At 40.1% G+C, this 21,304-nt stretch overlaps 2 protein-coding genes across 9 annotated transcripts in view; one reads left to right on the forward strand and one right to left on the reverse strand.

The window, feature by feature from the left end:
* AKAP7 (A-kinase anchoring protein 7) overlaps positions 1 to 21,304 on the reverse strand; it is an 86,351-nt gene that overhangs the window by 33,579 nt on the left and 31,468 nt on the right. For 5 of the 7 annotated variants that reach the window (XR_011725271.1, XR_011725272.1, XM_071740918.1 and 2 more), the window contains exon 7: positions 12,477 to 12,621. Coding sequence is in view for 5 of the 7 variants with exons in the window: in XM_071740918.1 (XP_071597019.1) it covers positions 12,477 to 12,621 (145 nt within the window). In the remaining 2 variants the exon portion in view is untranslated. The other 2 variants (XM_071740919.1, XM_071740921.1) reach the window with 2 other exon arrangements.
* On the forward strand, positions 16,225 to 20,588 carry MSH5 (mutS homolog 5). 2 transcript variants are annotated; one of them, XM_071740915.1, is made up of 2 exons: positions 16,225 to 16,450; positions 17,811 to 20,588. In XM_071740915.1, exon 2 carries the CDS (start codon positions 17,815 to 17,817, stop codon positions 20,242 to 20,244), a length of 2,430 nt encoding a protein of 809 aa, XP_071597016.1. In that variant the 5' UTR covers positions 16,225 to 16,450; positions 17,811 to 17,814; the 3' UTR covers positions 20,245 to 20,588. The 2 variants fall into 2 exon arrangements, with proteins under 2 accessions (XP_071597016.1, XP_071597015.1); XM_071740914.1 differs by having other exon boundaries at positions 17,814 to 20,588.

Consider the following 21,304-nt stretch of genomic DNA (forward strand, 5'->3'; position numbering starts at 1 on the left):
TATGGAACACTGACTGTTGTGCACAGCCAAAAAAACCACTGCTTGTTAAAAAGATCAAAATTAATTTTCCACTAGAACAAGCAAATTGAATAAACTTTTTTTAAACAGGAAGAGAATAAAGGTGACTACTTATATTCTTTCCCTTCAAAGTTTGTCAAGGAAGTCAGTGAAATGAACTGACAGTGTACCACAGTTTTGTGTGTCAGATCTGCTAATGCTGTCAACTTCAGTCAGTATTTTGTTACTGATGTATTGCTCTTCATTATCATTCTACACTGAAATTCTTCTCAGAGTTGGCAGGAAGTATATAAATAGGCTGATTGAACATACCCAAAATTTAACTGGCATAAGGCTGCACAGGGAGGCCCTGGTTACAGCTCCCTTTCCATCCCTCTTGCAACACTCAGTATTGCAACTTTTCCCTAATCTCCTACATTTGGAGCTCCAGAGCCCAGATTTGTTAACTTTCTGAGAATATTACAAAGCTCCTTTTCTCCTGCTTGTTAAAGCTACTGGTATGAATGTAAGTCAGGACAGAGATGAGATTTAAGGTATTCCTTTCTGCAGGTACTTGACAGTACAATAGGAGAAGATTCCTTAAATATGTATTTTTACAATCTGAAGAAAAAGTAAATGTTGAATAGACAGATGCCCTACACTCTTTGAAATTATTGAAATAAGTAATAATAGGTCATTTCTGCTGACTTTCTGGTGATAACAACACTGCAGTGTTTTGGGTGATTTTTTCATCTTTTGCCTTATTACTCTGGTATGCCTATGAAAATATGGTATTTGGTGCTCTGCAAATAAATACTTGGCATTAAAGAACAGAAAGGAAGGAGCCATGGCAAGTTTCTGTGATACAGCTATGTTTTGAGATTGTATCAAAGGCTTTTCACAAGAGGAAAATAGGAAAGTAGCATAAAGTCAACAAAGGAATACATACAGAACTTGTATTTAAAAAAAATGTAATTAGTAAGGTTTTGATGTTGTCAGCTGATAGTACGTGCTAGATTGCTGCACCTTAATATGGTTCACTGAAATCTGCCTGTGTTTTGTCATCTGCTTTAGTAAACTGTGTTAGTTAGCTAAGCTAACCAAGTTGTGTTAGTAAGCTAACCAAGGAACCAATCTGTTTGTTCAGCTTATAAAGAAAAAACATTCTGAAAGAAAAGGATTAACCCTCAACTCCTTTTCCTTTGAAATAACACATTTCGCCTCAAAGCTTTCAGAAAAGGAACCTCTAGAGTTTAATATATCCTTAAATACGTCCTTGTCTTTCACACAAAACAGCCCTACAAAAAGATCAGCCCCAGAGGGAAGAAGGTCTGTGAATGGCACAGAAGAGAGAAGGCTGCTCAGACCAGGTCTAATATCCAAAATCCTCAATGTTAAGTGCTTGGCTGGTGCACACAGATGGAAGGTGCAGGAAGCCAGACCAATGAGTTAGACTGATGACGAGAGGAATTCTCTCTTCCTTCACACCAATGAGGTGAGAAAACAGCTTAAGTCTTCCAAGCAGTTAATTCTTCACCACTGCCAGGGCTGTGGCTGCTGGCAGCAGGCAACACATCCATGTTGCATGTTAGCAGCACACACCTCTGAGATGTCACAGGGACATCACCTTTTCAGCCTACCTAAACCTGTTCAGCTCAGTGAAGGGCCAGGTGGGCTGGCAGCCTGTGCTATAGCAGAGATCAGGCTGGCCTATAGAACCTTCTCTGGCTTTATACCTCATGCAGCTTCAACAGCTATTTTCAGAAATTCAGCAGACTCCACCTTGAGTTTCATTGTTTGATCTGATTTATGTACAGCACCGTGGCTTTCATCTGAGATGGAATGTAATTTAAAGCAGTAGCTCCAAGGTTAAGGCTGTATAAAAGTTAAAAGTGATACACAGGGTACAATCTTTTGCAGACAGCAAAGGTGCTAAACTGCTAAGCTCTACTCTCAGTATACCACTCAAAACAAACTTAAATCAGGAACAACTTTGCTCTCAGTCCTTCCTAAAAGGACAGGAATGGGACAATGGTAGGATCTAGCCCACATATTCCACCTTACTGGAAACATTTAGTCTACCAATCACTTACTGAGTGTAATTTAAAAAAGCTGTTTCCTTCTTTGCTGTTTTAATTTAAACCATGAAAAGGAAGGGGGAATAGAATATGAAATTCACAAACAAAAAAACATTAATTATTAATATATCTTTGCAGCAAGTGTACCGAATAATCAGGATTTATCACTCATAGGTGAAACCTTAGCATATGTGCTACCAACAAATCACAACAGCATTAATTGCCAAAGGATTTAAAGTTGGATAACTGTTGGTTTAATTTTAACTAATAGGTTATTACTGTGTGAATCTACCAGATTCATCATCATGAAGAGAAGCACCAGAGAGCCTCTACTAAAAGATCAGGGCACACAGTAACACTGACTCATTTCTTATGGTATTCTGCTCCAAGTTTTTCAAGAGATAAAAGCAGAAAACTCATTCTAAGTACAAAGGAAAGGAGAACTGGGAATGCCAGCCAGCTTTTGCTTTCTCAGATTACTGTGAACCAAACCACTTTTAGTTAGTCAGTCATACACAGATTCTTGTTATTCCCTTCATACACTCTTATCAGAAAAAACAAAGTAACATTAAAATTATGCCAGTTACCAGAAAGTCTGCTGGAATCCAACCATTCCTTTGCTACAGACAAGACACTGATTCAAAGAAATGGTTCTCCCAGTTTTCCACTGGCCTCCAATTACAGGTGAGACAAAATTAAGAGGTCATTAAAATAATGTAAGCCTAATTATACTACTTACCTAAGAGGCTTAAGCATTAACAGAATATACTCACAGATTTAAAATCAAAATACATGCATTTTCAAATCAACACAAATGAGTAAGTTATTCTGTAAGTCATTACGCATGAGTATTGATAACACTTAATCTGAATGTTATGTATACCCAGAAGTAAAAAGTAAAGTGAGAACAAGTGAGATACAGCTTGCACATTAGGATTTTCTATCACATTTCATATAAGTAAAAATGTAGAAGGGTTATCTGCTTAATACAAAGTTATTAACACTAAAAATGTATAATTTAAAAGTTCTCCTAGAAATCTATGGAGTCAAAAGTGAGCTAACAGCTAGGAGTAATTTACTAGAAGGTTCTCAAGCACCAGCTAGCTCTACACCTTGATGACTTGCTTGTATCATCACCTAGAAACATGCTCATGGTCTTTCAATTCAGTTTTCAAGATCTGTAACTATGAGGGAAATGTGCTCTGGAATTTTAGTTTCCTATATGAGCAGTTATTCTATTTCTACAAAGATTGTTTCATTTTCAGAAAAATATTTCCAGTCTCAGAAAGGAATTCAAGAATTGGGAGCTTTTACTGAGATGCTGGGTGCAACTTAAATAACTGAGAGGGAATTCCTATATATTTCTTTACTCCTGGGACACAGTGATATTTATAAAGGGGGGAATGTGATTCAGTATTTGCTGTCAGAATGAGAAGAGGATAAATCATAGAGTAAGTCAAATAACAAATTCTTTCTCCCTTCCTCAATGTATTGAAAAGTGTTTCTTTACAAAATGTATTCATGTATAAATGGGCTTTAAAAAAAGTAAAATGGTTTTCTTTCTTTGCTATGGATTCTATTTATTTTCATAAAATTTCTTTGTACTGCACAAACTGCAACTGTGTTTCCTTTCTAGAGAAGTGAAAGACATATTTTTATCCTCAGGAATGATAAATGTGGTTTGGATTTTCCGTATTTGCTGATTTTTAAATTGCTGTTTTATGCTAACTGATAAAATAGGCTTTATTTTTTCACTTTAATCACAGTGTTAAACATAAACATTTAGGTGCTAATGAAGCTTTCATGTAAGAATGCAAAAGACAGCATAGCTTGAAAAGTAAGCATATATACAAAAGATAGTAACAACATGCAACATCCAAAAAAGATGCTCCCTTAAATGGACGTTCACAAACATGTCAGTGTATGACACTCTCCAAATTCTCTCCAAAGAAAAGGAACATTTCAATGAATCATGTCCTAACAATACAGAAGAAAAGGAACATCTGGGCTGTGCTCTTTCCAAAGCCTATCATGGGGAATCTACTGTGCTACTGTTAGGAAGTAGGGTTTATACATCTGTCCCATAGTCAAGGGCTGTCCAAAATGGCATTTATTCAATGCTTTTCTGGAGTACTTTTTCTCAACCTCCTCCATGGGAACACCACCCACTTCTGTGGCTAAATTAATTATAAGGTTTCCGGCAAGAAAAGAGCTGCTTAAAAGGAACATTCAGCATTACCTCAAAGTAAGGTAAATACCAGGAGTTATGCTATGTAGACATGCATGCTGTCCCACAGTAGATGTACCCATGTTCAGAACTGCCTCAGTTTGAAGAGCCTGGGCTCTCTCTGTTTAGAACCAGAAACTGGAAGCACCCTTTCCTAAGTCAGCCACATGGTTAAATGCCAGCGGGCATTTTAACATTGTGACCTCCTAAGATTAGACATTCCCAAGAAATAATCACAGGATTATAGTGTCTGACTTGGGGCAGGAGGGAGGGCTCATTCTATGGCTCTGTGAAATTTGCATTCTTTGCTACATGGGTGCATCCTTTAGCTTCCATGCTTAGCTGCTGGTTTTGGCTTTTCCATTCTTTGGGTGATTGAATTACCCCAAGATGGGGGAAGAAAACAACCCAGCTATCCAATTTGAGTGAGAATTATATATGTAAAAACTATTTTCTCTTTAAAATAAAAAAGTTATATCTGATTATGTAAGCCTCAACACCAGTGGAATTGTAGCAGTGAGGTTCCACACTGAGAAAGATGTGAAGAAAAATGACTGAAAGTTATTGGAGAGTTTAAAATTGAAAAGGCAGATACACAATCAGAAAGAAAACGGTTTTTAAAACCTTTTTAAAACCTGGTTTCTCATAAGCAAACTGGTGAAAATTGGGAATATAAGCTAAAAAGGTCAAATGATACAGAGAAGCAGTAAAAATTCTGCATGATATGTATCCTCGGCTGCATCAAGAGAAGCGTGGCCAGCAGGTCCAGGGAAGAGATTCTCCCCTCTGTACTCTGCTCTGGTGAGACCCACACCTGGAGTACTGTGTTCAGTTCTGCAGCCCCTGTTATGAGAAAGACATGGATGTACTGGAGTGAGTCCAGAGAAGGGCTGTGAGGATGATCAGAGGGCTGGAGCACCTCTCCTGTGAAGACAGACTGAGAGAGTTCAGGTTGTTCAGTCTGGAGAGGAGAAGGCTCTGAGGAGACCTTACTGTAGCCTTCCAGTATCTGAAGGGGGCTACAGGAAAGCTGGTGAGGGACTTTTTAGGATGTCAGGTAGTGATAGGGCTGGGGGAATGGATTAAAACTAGGGGAGGGTAGATCTAGACTGGATGTTAGGAAGAAGTTCTTCACCATGAGGGTGGTGAGACACTGGACATTATAGCAGCCTTTCAGTAGGCCCCTATAGTACCTGAAGGGGCTGACAGGAAAGCTGAGCAGGGACTTTTTACGAGGTCATGTAGTGAGAGGACAAGGGGGAACCGTTTCAAACTGAAAGATGTCAGATTTAGGAAGAAAGTCTTTAGTGGGATAGTGGCGAGACACTGAAAGAAGTTGCCCAGGGAAGCTATGGATGCCTCGTCCCTGGAAGTGTTCAAGGCCAGGATGGGTGGGGCTCGTGGCAACCCAGCTTAATGGAAAGTGGCCCTACCCATGGCATAGGGGGGGTGGAACTAGGTGATTTTTAAGGTCCCTTCCCACCCAAGCCATTCTATGATTAAATCATGTGATACACCAGATATTATTTGTATTTATGAAAAGAAAAAATATACATGAGAAGCTCTGACTAGGTAACTAGTTAACTAGGTGGCTGTAAGACAACTGTAAGCTGTAAATGTCTGAAATAACAGCTAATCCATATTATGGACAGTAATCGAGACATTTGTAGATCTACATCTCTACATCATGGGTACTGTCAGGAAAGCAAATTACAATATATAGAAAAAGAAATTTACCAATATTAAAGATCACAAAGAATGTAATATATGCTTTAAAAGGGCACATCCATAACTATATTTGCTGTTAAATAATCATAGCTTTAACTTGCTTTCCTGTATTTGTATGGCCATATCCTGACAACAATGTAATTTCATTTTGCCCTGTAATTATATATTAACTCTCCCTAGTACAGTTTTTCACCAAAGAATGGCTATATCTGTCCAGACAAAAATATCTATTAAAAAGCAAATGTTCCAGCCTAAAAACTGTATCTTCACATCAACCCAATGCAACTGTGGTACAGTATTAAAAATAACATTTCTAATATTAAAGATCCATGAACAAGTCTCCTCTTCTGCCAAAGGCTGTATAACATCCTAACCAAGTGATGTAAATATTTAACATGGAATGTGCTTGTGTTTGCAATGCAATAAACAGGACTGGGGAAGGAATACTACAGGGCTCGCCTGTATTTGAAAGATAAGACAGATTAACACTGGTTGGGAATTTATAAAGTACTGAAAGCTGTTTCTGAATAATTCCATATGTGAACACTGTTATTTTGGAATAAAAGTGCTTTGTTCCTGTTCAGCTTGACCCACTTTCCAAGTGCATTTCATTAGGAAGAGTTTTATGTGTAAGAAAACCTTTTGTTTGTTCTCTTGATTAAAGCAATTAAGTTCAGTGTCTACAGTTTCTGATTCAAAACAACTTAAACATTTTAAAAAATAATCAAGCTATGGGAAAGTGCCTAGGTATTAAAATAAAATTGTGCCGTTTTCACTGTTTCCCTAAATAAGTTATTTCAAAGAGAAATTTTGTAAATTGTCTGCAGTCAGCAATCACATACTGCTGTAATGTGTAGGCTGTGGATGGTTACTCAGAATTCTTTAAGACAAATCTGCTCTTTGCATAACATGACGTTACAGCAGAGGGTTTTAAAGGTATATGCCAAAGGGTCAATGGTAGTGTATCAGCACTTCAGGTATCAACCAGTTTCTGCACGTATTTTTGGAAGTCATCTGTGGAAAATCTTATTTCCACTGATTTTTAACTACCGATAAAAGCTCTGTTACAAAAACACATCACTACTTCAAACACCTTAAAAAAAAAAAAAATAAAAGGACAATATTCCTCTGAATAGGATTACATTATGATATTTTATAAAGAAAATTGCAAAAATTACCCTGTACAATGAAACAAATACTGCACACCTCATAATCACAGAAATAAGAATCACTGAAGGTGATGAGGTTTTACAAATTTTCAGTCTTAGGAGATGCATGATTTAATTATAAACATCATGTTCCTGTCTTTAAAACTCCCTGTCACTTTCTAATGAAAAGTTTGTTACGTATTTGCCAACATTAAAGATCAAAGGTGGGGACATTTGAATTTGCCCTCAGAACAATGAAAAATTGTTCTAAAATGAAAATTTCCGCCTTCAAAACAGATTTACACTGATTATTTGCTTCTCAGTCAGCTTGTTCTCCTTATCCACATACAGAAGCTATCAATGTAGATTTTAAACTGTAGCTACTACTACAAAATAGAATTAAAATTCTATCTCATTATGAAAAACGCTACCCTAGTGGTCAGTGTTTTAATAGGAGAAAATAACCAAGTATAAAGAAATTGCCCAACGTAGTGATACCTAATGAGATAGGCCACTAAAGCTAAAGAGAAAATCCATCAAGTTTTAATGTAAGGCAAGTGAAAAGGAATCAATATGGGACCACCACTCTCATCTCAGTAGTGAATGGAAAATACTTGATGTGTCTAAGAAAACAATTAATAGCCACTTTCTAGTCATTGTCCATAAACAGCCTGGTTATTAACTAAAATGTGAGTGATTTTCTTCCATGTTTAAAAGAATTATTTTTATAAGCAAATATTGACATGACTGTGCTGAGAAATAGTGCTTTAGGGAAAGACTTTACTGATTAGCGTATAATACCTGTTGCTTTTTATCTATGCAAAGCATACTGTATGCACAAAATTGCAGCAGCTGTGGATAAACTCAACACAAACAGTGAATTAATTACTAATTTCAGATATTAAGAAATAGCCTCTGGGGATGAGCCCAAGACATTTCTGTCCAAAAGCAGTTTGACTGCCATACGTTAATTAAAATTTAGGAAGAGTGTCATAGATAGGCAAGAAACTCAAGAGTAGTTACAGCCTAATAGAGTGGAGAAAGTAGAAGCTAGCCTACAAATAGACTGCCAAGGAAAGAAAAAGTAAAGAGTAAAAGAAACAGATCTAGGGGCATCTTTAAATTACAGAGGAAGATGAAAGGATAGGTAACAGATAAAATCAAAACATATTTCATTAATTTTGGAAGTGATTCACTGACCAAACCACCTGTAGACACAGAAGCAGCAGTTATCTGAAGAAGACAACTGCCAGCCTTGACCTTTGTTTAAAACTGTGTCACTTTAAGCAGATTTCAGACAAACTGGGCAAAGTTCATATTGCAGACTGCATTAATGATGAAGGTGAAATATTACTGTACTTCTGCTGTCACTGTAAGTGCATTTTTAAAAAAGCAAGCCAAGGAATGTTGACAAACTAGCCAACTAGCAATTAGCTTCCAATTCTTCTATTTTCAGTCTTCTATTTCTTCTCAGTTTTATTATGATTTCATAAAGTGGCATTATCACATCTATTTTCTGTCTCACATACCAATGACTCCTTTCCTCTGTTCTCTCTTCTGATTCTTTCTTAATGTCACATCACTGAAGAACATCCATTCAACTACTATGGCTAGAGAAAGCCAGATGTAGTACTCATGTAAAAATATTTCAGAGAATTCTGTTCGGACTGTGACAACCATATTTCCCTTAAATTCTTTACACATTGTCACACCAGGACTGAGCTAAAGACAAACAAGCATCTAATTCTTTCTTTGAAAACCAGTTGATTGACTGCCATTATAAACTATTTAATGGGACTCAGATTCAAAAGACAGCTGAATGACTGACTGTCTCATTTTAGCATTCTGACATGTCAGTAACAAGATAAGCTCAAAGAGAGAGATTTAAACAAATGTTTTGAAAAAATATTGTCAAGATCTACCAAATATACACTGAACATAATGAATTCATTCATTATGAATACATTCATAATGAATTATTTACCAAATTCCTCAGATAAATAGTCAAAAACATTCTGAAGTGTATTTGTGAATAGTAAAGCCTTGATTTCACCTAAAGGAAAAATTTTATACCATGTTAAATAATCTTCTCATATCTCTTTCTCTAAGCATTTGGATGCACATAAATATTTGTACACATACAGAAGACATTAGATATAGTTATATTGACAGATATATGAGACATACATCTCTGTACTGCTTTTGATTAGTTTTGCAACAGTCTACCTAGGCTAAATGAAATCGGCCCTGGGTGCAAACAAAAATACTTAGAGCAATTAGCATTTGCAGAGTACTTGACTTGTCTAAAGTATTCTATAACCATTTAAGCAGAAGTCCTCAAAACACTCCTCAAGACCACTGAGCACTTCCACCAGCAGTAAGTTCCACTTCCACCAGTGCTGCAGCATTGAGGTACACTTTGCCACAAGACAGAAACCAAGTCATCACCAAAATTCTGAAACCAGCACTAACTTTTAAAGCTGATATTTATCTAAAGCTACTCCAAAACTCATGAACATCCTTTGTCTCCGACGGAGTGTTAGTTTTATATCAGTATGAATTAAACAATCCACATCTTGAAAAACAGCAGTAAGGTACCAGGTGCGACCAGGTATAACCTGTTCCCCCCTGTTCTGCCCTGGTGAGGCCACACCTGGAATATTGTGTCCAGTTCTGGGCTTCTCAGTTCCAGAAGGACCGGGAACTGCTTGAGAGAGTCCAGAACAGAGTGACCAAGATGATGAAGGGAGTGGAACATCTCCCTTATGAGGAAAGGCTGAGGGAGCTGGGGCTCTTCAGCTTGGAGGAGAGTGAGGGGTGACCTTAATAATGTTTATAAATATGTAAGGGATGAGTGCCAGGAGGATGGAGTCAAGCTTTTCTCAGGGGTGACTGGCAATAGGACAAGGGGCAATGGTTATAAACTGGAGCAAAGGCTGTTCTGTATAAATACTAGGAAGAATTATTTCACTGTGAGGGTGACAGAGCACTGGCACAGGCTGCCCAAGGAAGTTGTGGAGTCTCCTTCCCTGGAGACATTCAAAACCCACCTGGATGTGTTCCTGTGTGACCTGTGCTGTAGGTGACCCTGCTCTGGCAGAGGGGGTTGAACTCAGTGATCTTTCAAGGTCCCTTCCAACCCCTCACTTTCTATGATTCTATGATTAGCCAGGTAGTCTTAATAGTGAAGAAAAACCCAGCATATACTTAGGAAATACGAGTATAATGCATATATTCACATGCATTTCTGTCAGTAATAAGCCTTTGAAATTTGAATCTTTCCATCAAAATTAGCTCAACTAGAAGAAGTGCCTGGATCAGAAGTTTTTCTTCTATTTTATGCTCACCATCCCTTTCATGATTTTGCAGAATTTGGGGATGATCACAGTAGCTTCATAAAATCTTCGTCTTCTAGGAACTTCTTAGTCCTTAACCATACATCTTCATAACAAAAAGAAGCTTTCATCCTTTCAACATTTTTTAGTCCTTGTGGATGTATCTTCATAATAAATTGAATTCATCTTTTTCAGTTTCCTTATTGCTTAAGGATGAAGACAGGTCTTTCCTTTAAAACTAGCCACATGAGAAAAGATTCCAATGAAGATTTTTCTATTCAGATAGTTGGGATGGTAGCAGTCTTGGAAGATTTCCCTGATGTTGCATGTTTTTTTCTTTCTTTCTGAAGGTCTGATCATTCCTTGTTCATGAATATTTTCATTACTAAGGCTAGAATGCTTTGGAGTAGGAAATGTTAAATCCACTAAGTAATTTGCTTGTTGGGATGATTTCTAGTAAATTTTTTTTTAAAATATTGCTGCTTATTACGAAAAATCTGGGAAATGTTGCAAGGTATATAATAACAAATGTATCCTAGTCTGTAAGTATGCATTTTATTATTGAGGATCCTTGTAAAAGATATTTTCATATTTCTTTCCTATTTTTAGAGGATCCATACAAGAACAGATGCTGTCTTTCCCTGAAGTGGGTCAAAGTTAAGACTCTTTATTAAGTTTTATTAAGACTGTCCATATTCCTGTTGAGATGGAGTTATTGCTCATTGACAAAATGCCAAATAAAGTCTCACTGTTTGTAAAGAAAAAATACGAAGTTTAGGCTTCACATGAACCTTTAGCATGAAACTCAGAATTCTTTGCCTTCCAACACCATCATATAAAACCTTTGACATGACTGCAGAAAAAAAATCCCAATAATGTAAGAACAAGCTGTACCAGTACAAAGAATATAAACAGAGCTCTAAAGTCTACAACCTATTCCCTGCTATGAACTTGTCTTTTGAGATTCATGTCCAGCATGACTATATATAAAGAATCAGCCTCATTAGGAAATGTAGGAAAAGCAATTAATATAAAAAGACTTGTGGTGTATTGCTACTTGACCGTTGTCCTGTGTCATCTGATTTCTTAAAGATCAGCAGGTGCAGGACTGGTACTGTTGAAAGAGATTCCCAACACATCATGTAACATATTAGTAGATTTAGAGGTGATTACATTTAAGAAAAAAAATCTCCATATTCTCTAGTTATTCCACTTAGAGTGATTTAAATCATGTTCTTAACATGACTAATAGCAGTCCCAAGATGCACCATCAGCTGCTGGGAACTAATCATCACAGAGAGGTTTATTGTACAAGCCATTACCTTCTACTCATTCAGTCGGCAGACCTTTCATGTGTACCACCTAAAGTTATTCATAACTTGTGGCAGAACTGAAAAGACAAGCCTAGACCATTAATCACAGGGATGGAAAGCTTCTGTTCAGACAAAGCAGAAGGACACAACTGTAATTTGTAGCATTGCAATGATTTAGGCAAGGTGTCTGTATGATATTTAGAGTCTTGATAATATTCTGGTATACCACTGAAACCTCTCTCTGTATATTTGTCCAAGTAAGGTCAGATCTCTGCCAAACCAGAGACACTTCATTGAGCTGTAACCATCTGTAATTACCACCTCTAATCTGACTTAGTCACACGGGCTGTCTTTATAGTCAACAGAGGTGAATAGCTCTGGAGAGTGATACATGGCATCCATCTTTTAACACTCAGTTTAGGATCAGAAACAAAATTGGATTCTAGAGATGAAGAGTTGAACATAAACTTTAGTTGTCAGCAAGAAGCACTACACAGTTATTCCTGGAGAACCAGGATGGACGGGCAGACTTCTGTCAGACTCCATGGAAAATACTACAAGAATCACCTAATGTGCACTCCAGAAGAAAATTGCTTTTCATGTAACGTATAGACACAATTGATGGAAGAGAAAATTGAAGATGTACTTACCAACAACAACAGAGGACTCACAGTAGTAGTAACCATTCGGTTGCTTTTTTTTCAACATGGAGCAAAGATCTAGGCGGTGCAAGATTTCATCTCCAAAATAATGACTTTTAAAATCTTCATACAGCCTTGAGTCAATTTTTTTCACCTTTAAATAGCAACATAAAATTCAATTAGGTATTCTGCTAGAAAACTGTATTTTAATATTAAATTCCTATAGTTTTCATTTTAATCAGAGGTATGGTTTGAATGGACAACTACTTCAAGATGCAAAAAGAACACTGAATAATACACCATTTTTTTTGTTTTAATTAAGCACTGTCTGCTGCAAAACTTAAATGAGGAAATAAAAGTGTTATTACACCTCCTTTCTACCCATCCCTCTTCAGTCCTGTAGGAAACAAATCAATATACACAATGCTACAACTTGCGCTTCCAATGGTTGGCAACAGTCTTCATGAAACGTTTAGCTAGAAATTACTCTTGCTTTCATTGCTGGTCATGCTTCTATAAGGAAGTACCTCAGCCCTTCATCAAGGACAATTTTCTGGGTCTTTAAAATCACCAAACATGAACATGTGGTTTCATTTAACTAATATTAGACTTTTTACCTCAATAAATCTAAAACCCTCTATGTTCTGATAGGCTGTTTTCAGAAAATCTTACTCCAGTAGTTATGAGTTTAGGGCTCCACAATCCATTGTAGTTTCAATAAAAACAGATGATCTCTGTAGAAAGTCAGTATTTCTCCCTCAACCTACCTCAGAATAATTCTGTTTGCATTTTAACTTTTTTTACTATGTGCTAAGGGATGTTAGGAGTGACTGCTGCCTCCACCAGCTCCAGCACAGGGCTCCCTGCTGTACCCAGAGTCTCTGATGCGTGTACCTGCTGCTTTCACATCCCAGAGAGACACACACATGCTTGGAGGAAATGGGAATGTCCAGCTACACAGGCTGCCACAGACAAGGTGCTGCCTTCAACAGCACCCACATACATGATCACATGAAACACAAGCCTGAACAGTCCCCAGTAGACACAAAGTCCTCAGTGCAGGTGCACACAGGACTCTCTCCAGGGTCGCAAGTGCAGCCGTGCATCCCCCAAGCACTCTCATGGCTTCTCTGAACACCTGGCACCTCTGCCCAGACCCCAGGCCTCTTTATCCAGCCCACGTGTCCCCAGTTGCCAGCTGGCCCAGCCTGAGGTTAGGCAGAACACCTGCACCTCTCTCACACACACAGTTTGGGGAAGCTACAGATATTTACCCCCAGCAGCCAGGACCCAGCACACCAGCTTGGTCAGACAAGCATGTCCACCAGACTCATTGTACATAAGAGCAGCCCTTTTTACACCCCATTCTGTCCACTTCTCCTTTGTTCATCCCATTCCCCTCCACAGCCCCCATCTGTTTATACAGTCCCCACCAACACCCTCATACCCTGGACCCTCAGTTTTACATCTTGATAGCTGTAAAATACTGGTTTGCCTGAGGTTTCCTCACAGCCCATCAATTTTTTTTACCAATGAGGTTTGTCTCTTGATTATGTCTGTTGAGTTTGATGGGTTGGTGTCTCTGTATATTTTCCTTATAGCTGCCCCCTTTTCCTTACCATCTCATTTGACAGAGTCCTCAACCAGACAATCCTACTGTCATAAAACATCCCCACACTGTACATGCCCTATTCAACCTGTGTGGCTGACCAGCTTTGCCTCTGGCTGCTGCCTCCCTTATCCTAAGATAGTCTGCTTTTTGTCTCTGTATGTATTTTTTAGGGCTCCCTCCTTTTTTTATTATCCCCTTCTGCAATTAAAAAGTTCTTGCCTAGACACCCTAAGGGGGACAGACAGTCTCCTTCCTCACCCCTTTACAGTATATCCATTCACCTGAGCATCACACTCATGCATTTCTTTTGTTGCTTCATACACAATTGCTCATTTGCAAGACAAGTTCAGTGCTGGATGTCTACTGAGTTTCTACTTAGGTACACAATTATTTACTTGCCTGAGTAAATATCTGTACATTTGGTTCTCTAAAGTCTAACGTACAGGCTTTTGGTCTCTTTCTCTAAAGTAGACTTTTAGTGTGCTAAAACTGAATTTAGTGAAGGTCAGAAATGTTTTCCAATGTCCTTAATCTCTGAAATGATGACATCTAGTGGAGGATGTTCTTAACTTCAGATACAACCTACTTGGAAGTGTACATTTATCCCCCCCACTGTCATTATTTAAAATGTGATAGTCTATGGCTAAATTAGTCATTATGTACTTTATTTTGAAATTAAATCAACATTCTTTGCCTTTTTGCTGACAGGTCTTTGAAATACATTCAGACATCAATCAGCAATAAAAAAAAAGACCTCTTCAGCCAGTTGAACACTTGTCAAAATGTGAAGCCTAGAGTACTCATAGAATAAAATGAGGGAAAAATCAAAATCACTTCACGCTCAAATAAAAAAATTGCATTTACAATAGGCTGGGATGTTGCTTGTCAAAAACAGGCTGGTAAGGTGTGAATCAAACCGTGAATGCTCAGGAACTGAATTAGAATTGTGATACACTACTGAAAGTTATTTGAAAAAGCAGCCACGGAAAAACATCTAGTTTTAGTAACTTTGTGGAGTACTGTTTGCAATGATATGATGTGAAAGGATGAAACGATGCAGGTACATGGGAAGGTCACCATTCATTTCTTCACTGCAAGAGTGTGGAGCAGCAGCAGTGAAAGGAGTTGTTACCACATGGGAAAGTTATAGATGTTGATTAGATATAGAAAGATATAGATGTTGAAAGTTATAGATTACAGAGAGGAGAGTGAGAAACAGGAGTATTTGAGAGGCCATTTGAAGTGTCTGGTGCTGAAAGGGTAGTAGGGACAACACCTGCCTCTTGAGGAAGCACTATAATGAACTGATGGCTGTAAAGGGACATGGCTGTGTCATGTGGGCCTGCAGAGATGTTGCATGTGGACCGCTTGCAAGCCTGGCAGGGCACCAGGGAGACAACCACCCTTTCATGTCTTAACTGTCTGTGCTTCTTCTGTATGCAGGTGGGAAAGGTGCAGCCAGCTGTCCCCAGCCTGCAGCTAAATCCTCCAGCTGCACACATGTCCCCATGGCTGCTGTCAGCAGGCACACAGGCAGTGTTTGTCCCTCTGTGGGACCCAGGGCAGGAAGGCTGAAATGGTGGTAGGCCTTAACATGGCTGCAAAGCAAGGTGTCCAGCAGCCTACAGTAAGCAGCTTCAGGTTCCATATGGCAGACCAAAACGCTTGGCTCCAGCACTACACATCCATCTCCCCAGAGGTGAGGGCTGCATATGAACATTCATTTACAGTTGCTCAAAGCAGCTCAACTGAACAGTGAACTGCAGAAGCCACAAAAGGTGACAAGGGCAAGGAGTGGGGAGCCTGGAAAAGGGCAGGGAAAGCCATGGGTCCTGCTGGAACGCTGACAGGTGATGCAAAAGCAGCTCATGGAGATGCTATATGGGAGCGGATGCTTGGCATCCCTTCCTGGCTAGTGGGCTGGGCTTCCGACAGCCTCTTCTTCTTCCCCCTCAGTGCAGGTCTCTGAGGGAGCCAGGGAGGGTGGAAGTCAGCCACTGACAGGACAAGGTTTAGCCAGGAGGGAAGAGGTGTTCCCATTCAGCCAGGAGGCCGCTACAGTAGCTGAGGGTCCATTCCCCACACGAAGGCAGGGAGGGAACTGCTCCTGTAAGAGGACTGCACCGGGCACCAGCACCGGACACTGGCAGCTGAGGGTGACTTCACGTTTGTGGCAGTGCCTCAGGGGTGCAGGCGGGATGGCGGCCGCGGCCCGGGGGAAGGGGCGCACACGATATGGTGGTGGGGAGGCCTAAGGGTGGCAGGGAGAGCCAAGCAGCTGCCCGGAGAGAGAAGAGGGTGAAGATAAAACTTTTGAGCTACAAGGAGACATAGAAGCTGAAACAAGCTGCTCATCTGTGAGGAGAGTGAGGTGAGGAGGGGGAAGAGGTGGGAGAGGGTTGGAAGTGGGCTGCTGATGTGATGACTGTGGACTCTGTGAGGAGAACAGGTAGAATCATAGAATCACATAATTGTAGAAAGTGAGGGGCTGGAAGGGACCTCGAAGGATCATTGAGTTCAACCCCCTCTGCCAGAGCAGGGTCACCTACAGCACAGGTCACACAGGAACACATCCAGGTGGGCTTTGAATGTCTCCAGGGAAGGAGACTCCACAACCACCCCAGGCAGCCTCTTATAGTGCTCTGTCACCCTCACAGTGAAATAATTCTTCCTAGTATTTATACAGAACAGCCTTTGCTCCAGTTTATAACCATTGCCCCTTGTCCTATTGCTAGTCACCCCTGAGAAAAGCTTGACTCCATCCTCCTGGCACTCACCCCTTACATATTTATAAACATTATTAAGGTCACCCCTCACTCTCCTCCGAGCTGAAGAGCCCCAGCTCCCTCAGCCTTTCCTCATAAGGGAGATGTTTCACTCCCTTCAGCAACTTGGTCGCTCCGTGGTGGACTCTCTCAAGCAGTTCCTGGTCCTTCTGGAACTGAGAAGCCCAGAACTGGACACAATATTCCAGATGTGGCCTCACCAGGGCAGAACAGAGGGGGAGGAGAACCTCTCTCAGCCTACTAACCACCCCCCTTCTAATGCACCCCAGGATGCAATTGGCCTTCTTGGCCACCAGGGCACATTGCTGGCTCATGCTCATCCTTCCACCCACCAGCACCCCCAGCTCCCTTTCCCCTTTCTGCTCTCCAACAGCTCAGCCCCCAACCTATAGTGGTACCTGGGGTTGTTCTTTCCCAGATGCAAGACTTTACACTTGCATGTAAAAGCCTTGCAAGGGTTGATCCTTGGAGACATACATTCTGTACTTGGATAGAAACTGTTACTATGTGATGGTGCTGCATAGAAACCCGGATAGAACCCTGACACCATAACCGATGTGGCTACATTGTTGTGAGGAGCTGTGGTCAGTGCATGGGGGTATCCCATACCCCTGAGGATGATTTTGTATGTGCATATATACACATGCATGTACACCACTGTATTTATGAGTATTTGGACATACATGTATACTTACTAAAATAAAAGATACAAAGAAAAACTAAAACTATTCCAGCATTGCTGGTACTTCAGTCAGTTATGCTTTGCTTGGAAGCAAGATGGTGGCTGTAGTCATGGGCTGCAACTTTTCACTTGAACAGATATTGTATCTTTTAATTTTTGGTAGCATCTTAGTTTCTCCAGAGTTGGAAGAATAAGTGCTTTTTCAATTACAAGTTACTTCTCAGTACTTTTTGGATGATTTGCAAATAAAAAATTTTTTCCAGCAGCATGAATACCACACCAGCCACAAATTGTGTCTTGCCACCACCACTTGGGCCTGAGCAAGAGGACCAAGAGTGCTCTGAGACACACATGTCTGTTTTATGGTATGCAGGGCAGCTTGCAATTACTTATTATGATACAGAAGACTGCTCAGTCTACTTCATGCCTGACATACCTGATAATGAAGACCTCAGGCTACTGCAAAAAGTAATTGGAGAAGTTAATCCTAAATGTATAGTGACCAGTGCAAAACAGGACCAAAATATCGCCAAATTCCTGACCAACCTGACAGCTGGTGATAAAGAGATAAGAAAACCAGAAGTTGTCCTTTTTCCTAACATGGATTTTGGCCTAGAAGTCAGCAAGCAACGGATCCTATCTAGGCAATTCGCATTTATCCCATCTCACATGACTGCAACAGAGAAAATTCTCTACCTGTCCTCAATCATCCCTTTTGAAAACCCACTCATGATACGAACCCTTGGGGGACTCCTTAAGTTTCTAGACAGGAGAAGGGTTGGAGTTGAACTTGAGGAAAGCAGTGTTGCAGTTCCTATTCTGGCCTTTAAAAAGTTTGTGCTGTCAGATACTGTGAATGTGGACCAAGACACATACTGTGTCCTGCAGATATTTAAAAGTGATATCCATCCATCTGTGTATAAGCTCTCCAGTGGATTAAAAGAAGGATTCAGTTTATATGGAATTTTAAACCGCTGCAGGTGCAAATGGGGAGAAAAACTGCTCAGGCTGTGGCTCACAAGACCTACTCGGAACTTGACAGAGCTGAACAAACGGCTCGATGTTATCAACTTCTTCCTGATGGCTCAGAACCACGAAACAGTCCTCACTCTTCAAGGCTGCCTCAAGAATATTAAAAATGTGCCTCTGATTCTAAAAAGAATGACTCTTTCCAACACAAAAGTCAGTGACTGGCAAGCACTCTATAAGACAGTGCACAGTGCAGTGTGCCTAAGAGACACTTGTCGTTCTCTGCCCAACAATATTGAACTCTTTCAGACTATTTCGCGTGTCTTCACTGATGATCTGCACTACATTGCTAATCTAATCAGCAAAGTGGTGGACTTTGAAGGCAGCAACTCAGAGAATCGCTTCACTGTTAGACCCAACGTGGACCCCACCATTGATGAGAAGAAACGAAAGTTGATGGGACTGTCAGACTTCCTTACAGAAGTGGCACGAAAAGAACTGGAGAACTTGGACAATCACATTCCCTCCTGTTGTGTGATCTACATTCCTTTGATTGGGTTCCTTCTCTCCATTCCACGGCTGCCAACTATGGTGGATAAGAGTGACTTCGAAATCGAAGGCTTGGACTTCATGTTCTTGTCAGAGGACAAACTGCACTACAGAAGTGCTAGGACGAAGGAGCTAGACAGCCTGCTGGGTGACTTGCACTGTGAGATCAGAGACCAGGAAACACTCATTATGCACCAGCTGCAGACAAAGATCTTGGAGAAGTCTGATGTTCTTAACAGTGTGGTTGAATACACGGCACACCTAGACGTGCTCCTGGCTCTGGCAGCGATGGCCCGGGAGAATGCTTACTGCCGGCCACGCTTCACTCACCACCATGGCTTCCACATCAAGGATGGGAGGCACCCACTCATGGAACTATGTGCAAAGACTTTTGTCGCCAACCCTGTGAACAGTGGAGAGGCTACCAGACGAATCAAGATCATCACAGGGCCCAACTCATCTGGAAAGAGCATCTACCTAAAGCAAGTGGGTCTTATAGTATTCATGGCTCTAATCGGCAGCTATGTCCCTGCAGCAGAGGCGGAGATTGGAGAAATTGATGGGATTTACACAAGAATTCATAGTAGGGAATCAGTCTCTGTAGGTCTCTCTACTTTCATGATTGACCTTAACCAGGTTGCCAAGGCAGTAAACAATGCTACAGAGAGGTCATTGGTACTTATTGATGAGTTTGGTAAAGGGACCAACACACTGGATGGCCTCTCCCTTCTGGCTGCTGTTCTGAGATATTGGATCAGTCAAGGAACCCACTGTCCACAGGTCTTTGTCTCCACTAATTTTCACAGCTTAATGCATCTAGAACTCCTGCCTGACACACCTCTCCTGGAGTACCTGACCATGGAGACCCACCAAGATGGAGATGAATTGATATTTTTCTATCAGATCAAGCAGGGCATATCCACTGTTAGTCATGCTGCCAACATTGCTGCATTAGCAGGCATGCCAGCCAAAATTATTGACAGAGGAGTGGAAGTGTCAGAACTGATTCGCAACGGAAAACCTATCAAATGTATCGATCATCCTTCAAAAGGAGATAGGATGGAAAAATGCAAGTCTGTTGTGGAAAAGTTTCTTTGCCTGGACCTTGATGATCCCAATGTGGACTTAGAAGAGTTCATGCATAAAGAGGTGCTGCCTTCTGCAGCCTCCATCCTGTAACAGGGTAAAAGCATGCATTCTGTTGTATCTACTGTGTTCTGTAGGAGAGTTTGGTAACTTAAAGACTGATCACTAGAACAAACACCTCACACTACATTTAGCTTGTAACAAACTGTAGTGTATGTCCTTTCTTCTTCTTCTTCTTGTTAGAAAAGAAGTACTGTTGTTACATACCTCTGCAATACTGTGTATGATATGAATGCAGGAGGACTGAAAGAGAATTCAAGAAACTCTTCCAGCTGTTTGGTCATCCAGTTTGTGCTTTTTCTGCCTCTGTTGCTAGACCTTCATATTAAAAAAAAATGCTGTAGAAAAATCATAAAATGTTTCTGCTGGTCTCATAAGACTGTGAAAGCAAAGTGTTTATTGTTTTGTATTACATAAAAGTGTAATAATTTCGGCCCTTTTAGGGTCAGTATCAAAGTTTCCCAATAACTATGTGCCTGAAAGTTCCATACCAGCAAGCAGCAGTTATCACAAAACAAAACACATACATGAAGGCTGATAGGTGAAAATATAGAAAGATCTAATGAGCTGTATTCCTTTCCTGCCCAAAATGCCAGAGATCCCAGGAGTTATTATACAAAGAATTCTGAAGGTCAGTATCAGCAGGAACTGATAAACAGGGGGACTGCTTTGGTTTTACTGAGAGTCACTCTCTTCTCTTAAGGTCCTGTATGGTACAACTATGTAGCTATGTCATATGGGTATAAATAAAAGCAAAACTACAACTAGGAAACTGAAAACTACATGAGGTATGTAAGAGAAATTCCCATTTTGTAGTCTATTTTTGAGTACTGAGTAAAACATATTAGTAAAGGAATAAATAATACCAGAAGCTGAGGGTTCCCTTTCATTTCTCTTGTCATGCACAGGATCTTTACTGAACATAGGATTTGATGTATGCATATGCAACAAAAAATCATTAACAAATTAATGAAGCAGGAGACATGACATGTAAGTATAACAGAAGTAATAGCCTTTACTGCAATAAGAAAAGTGTCTGACATTCTGTATTTAAATAAGACAGAAGAAACATCAGATAACTTGTAGACTGACT

The sequence above is a fragment of the Heliangelus exortis genome, chromosome 3 (genome assembly GCF_036169615.1).
Source record: "Heliangelus exortis chromosome 3, bHelExo1.hap1, whole genome shotgun sequence".
NCBI lineage: Eukaryota > Metazoa > Chordata > Aves > Apodiformes > Trochilidae > Heliangelus > Heliangelus exortis.

Bases quoted from the DNA above. Each gene is read 5' to 3' on its own strand.
- MSH5 (XM_071740915.1), top strand. From the start codon at position 17,815: ATGAATACCACACCAGCCACAAATTGTGTCTTGCCACCACCACTTGGG.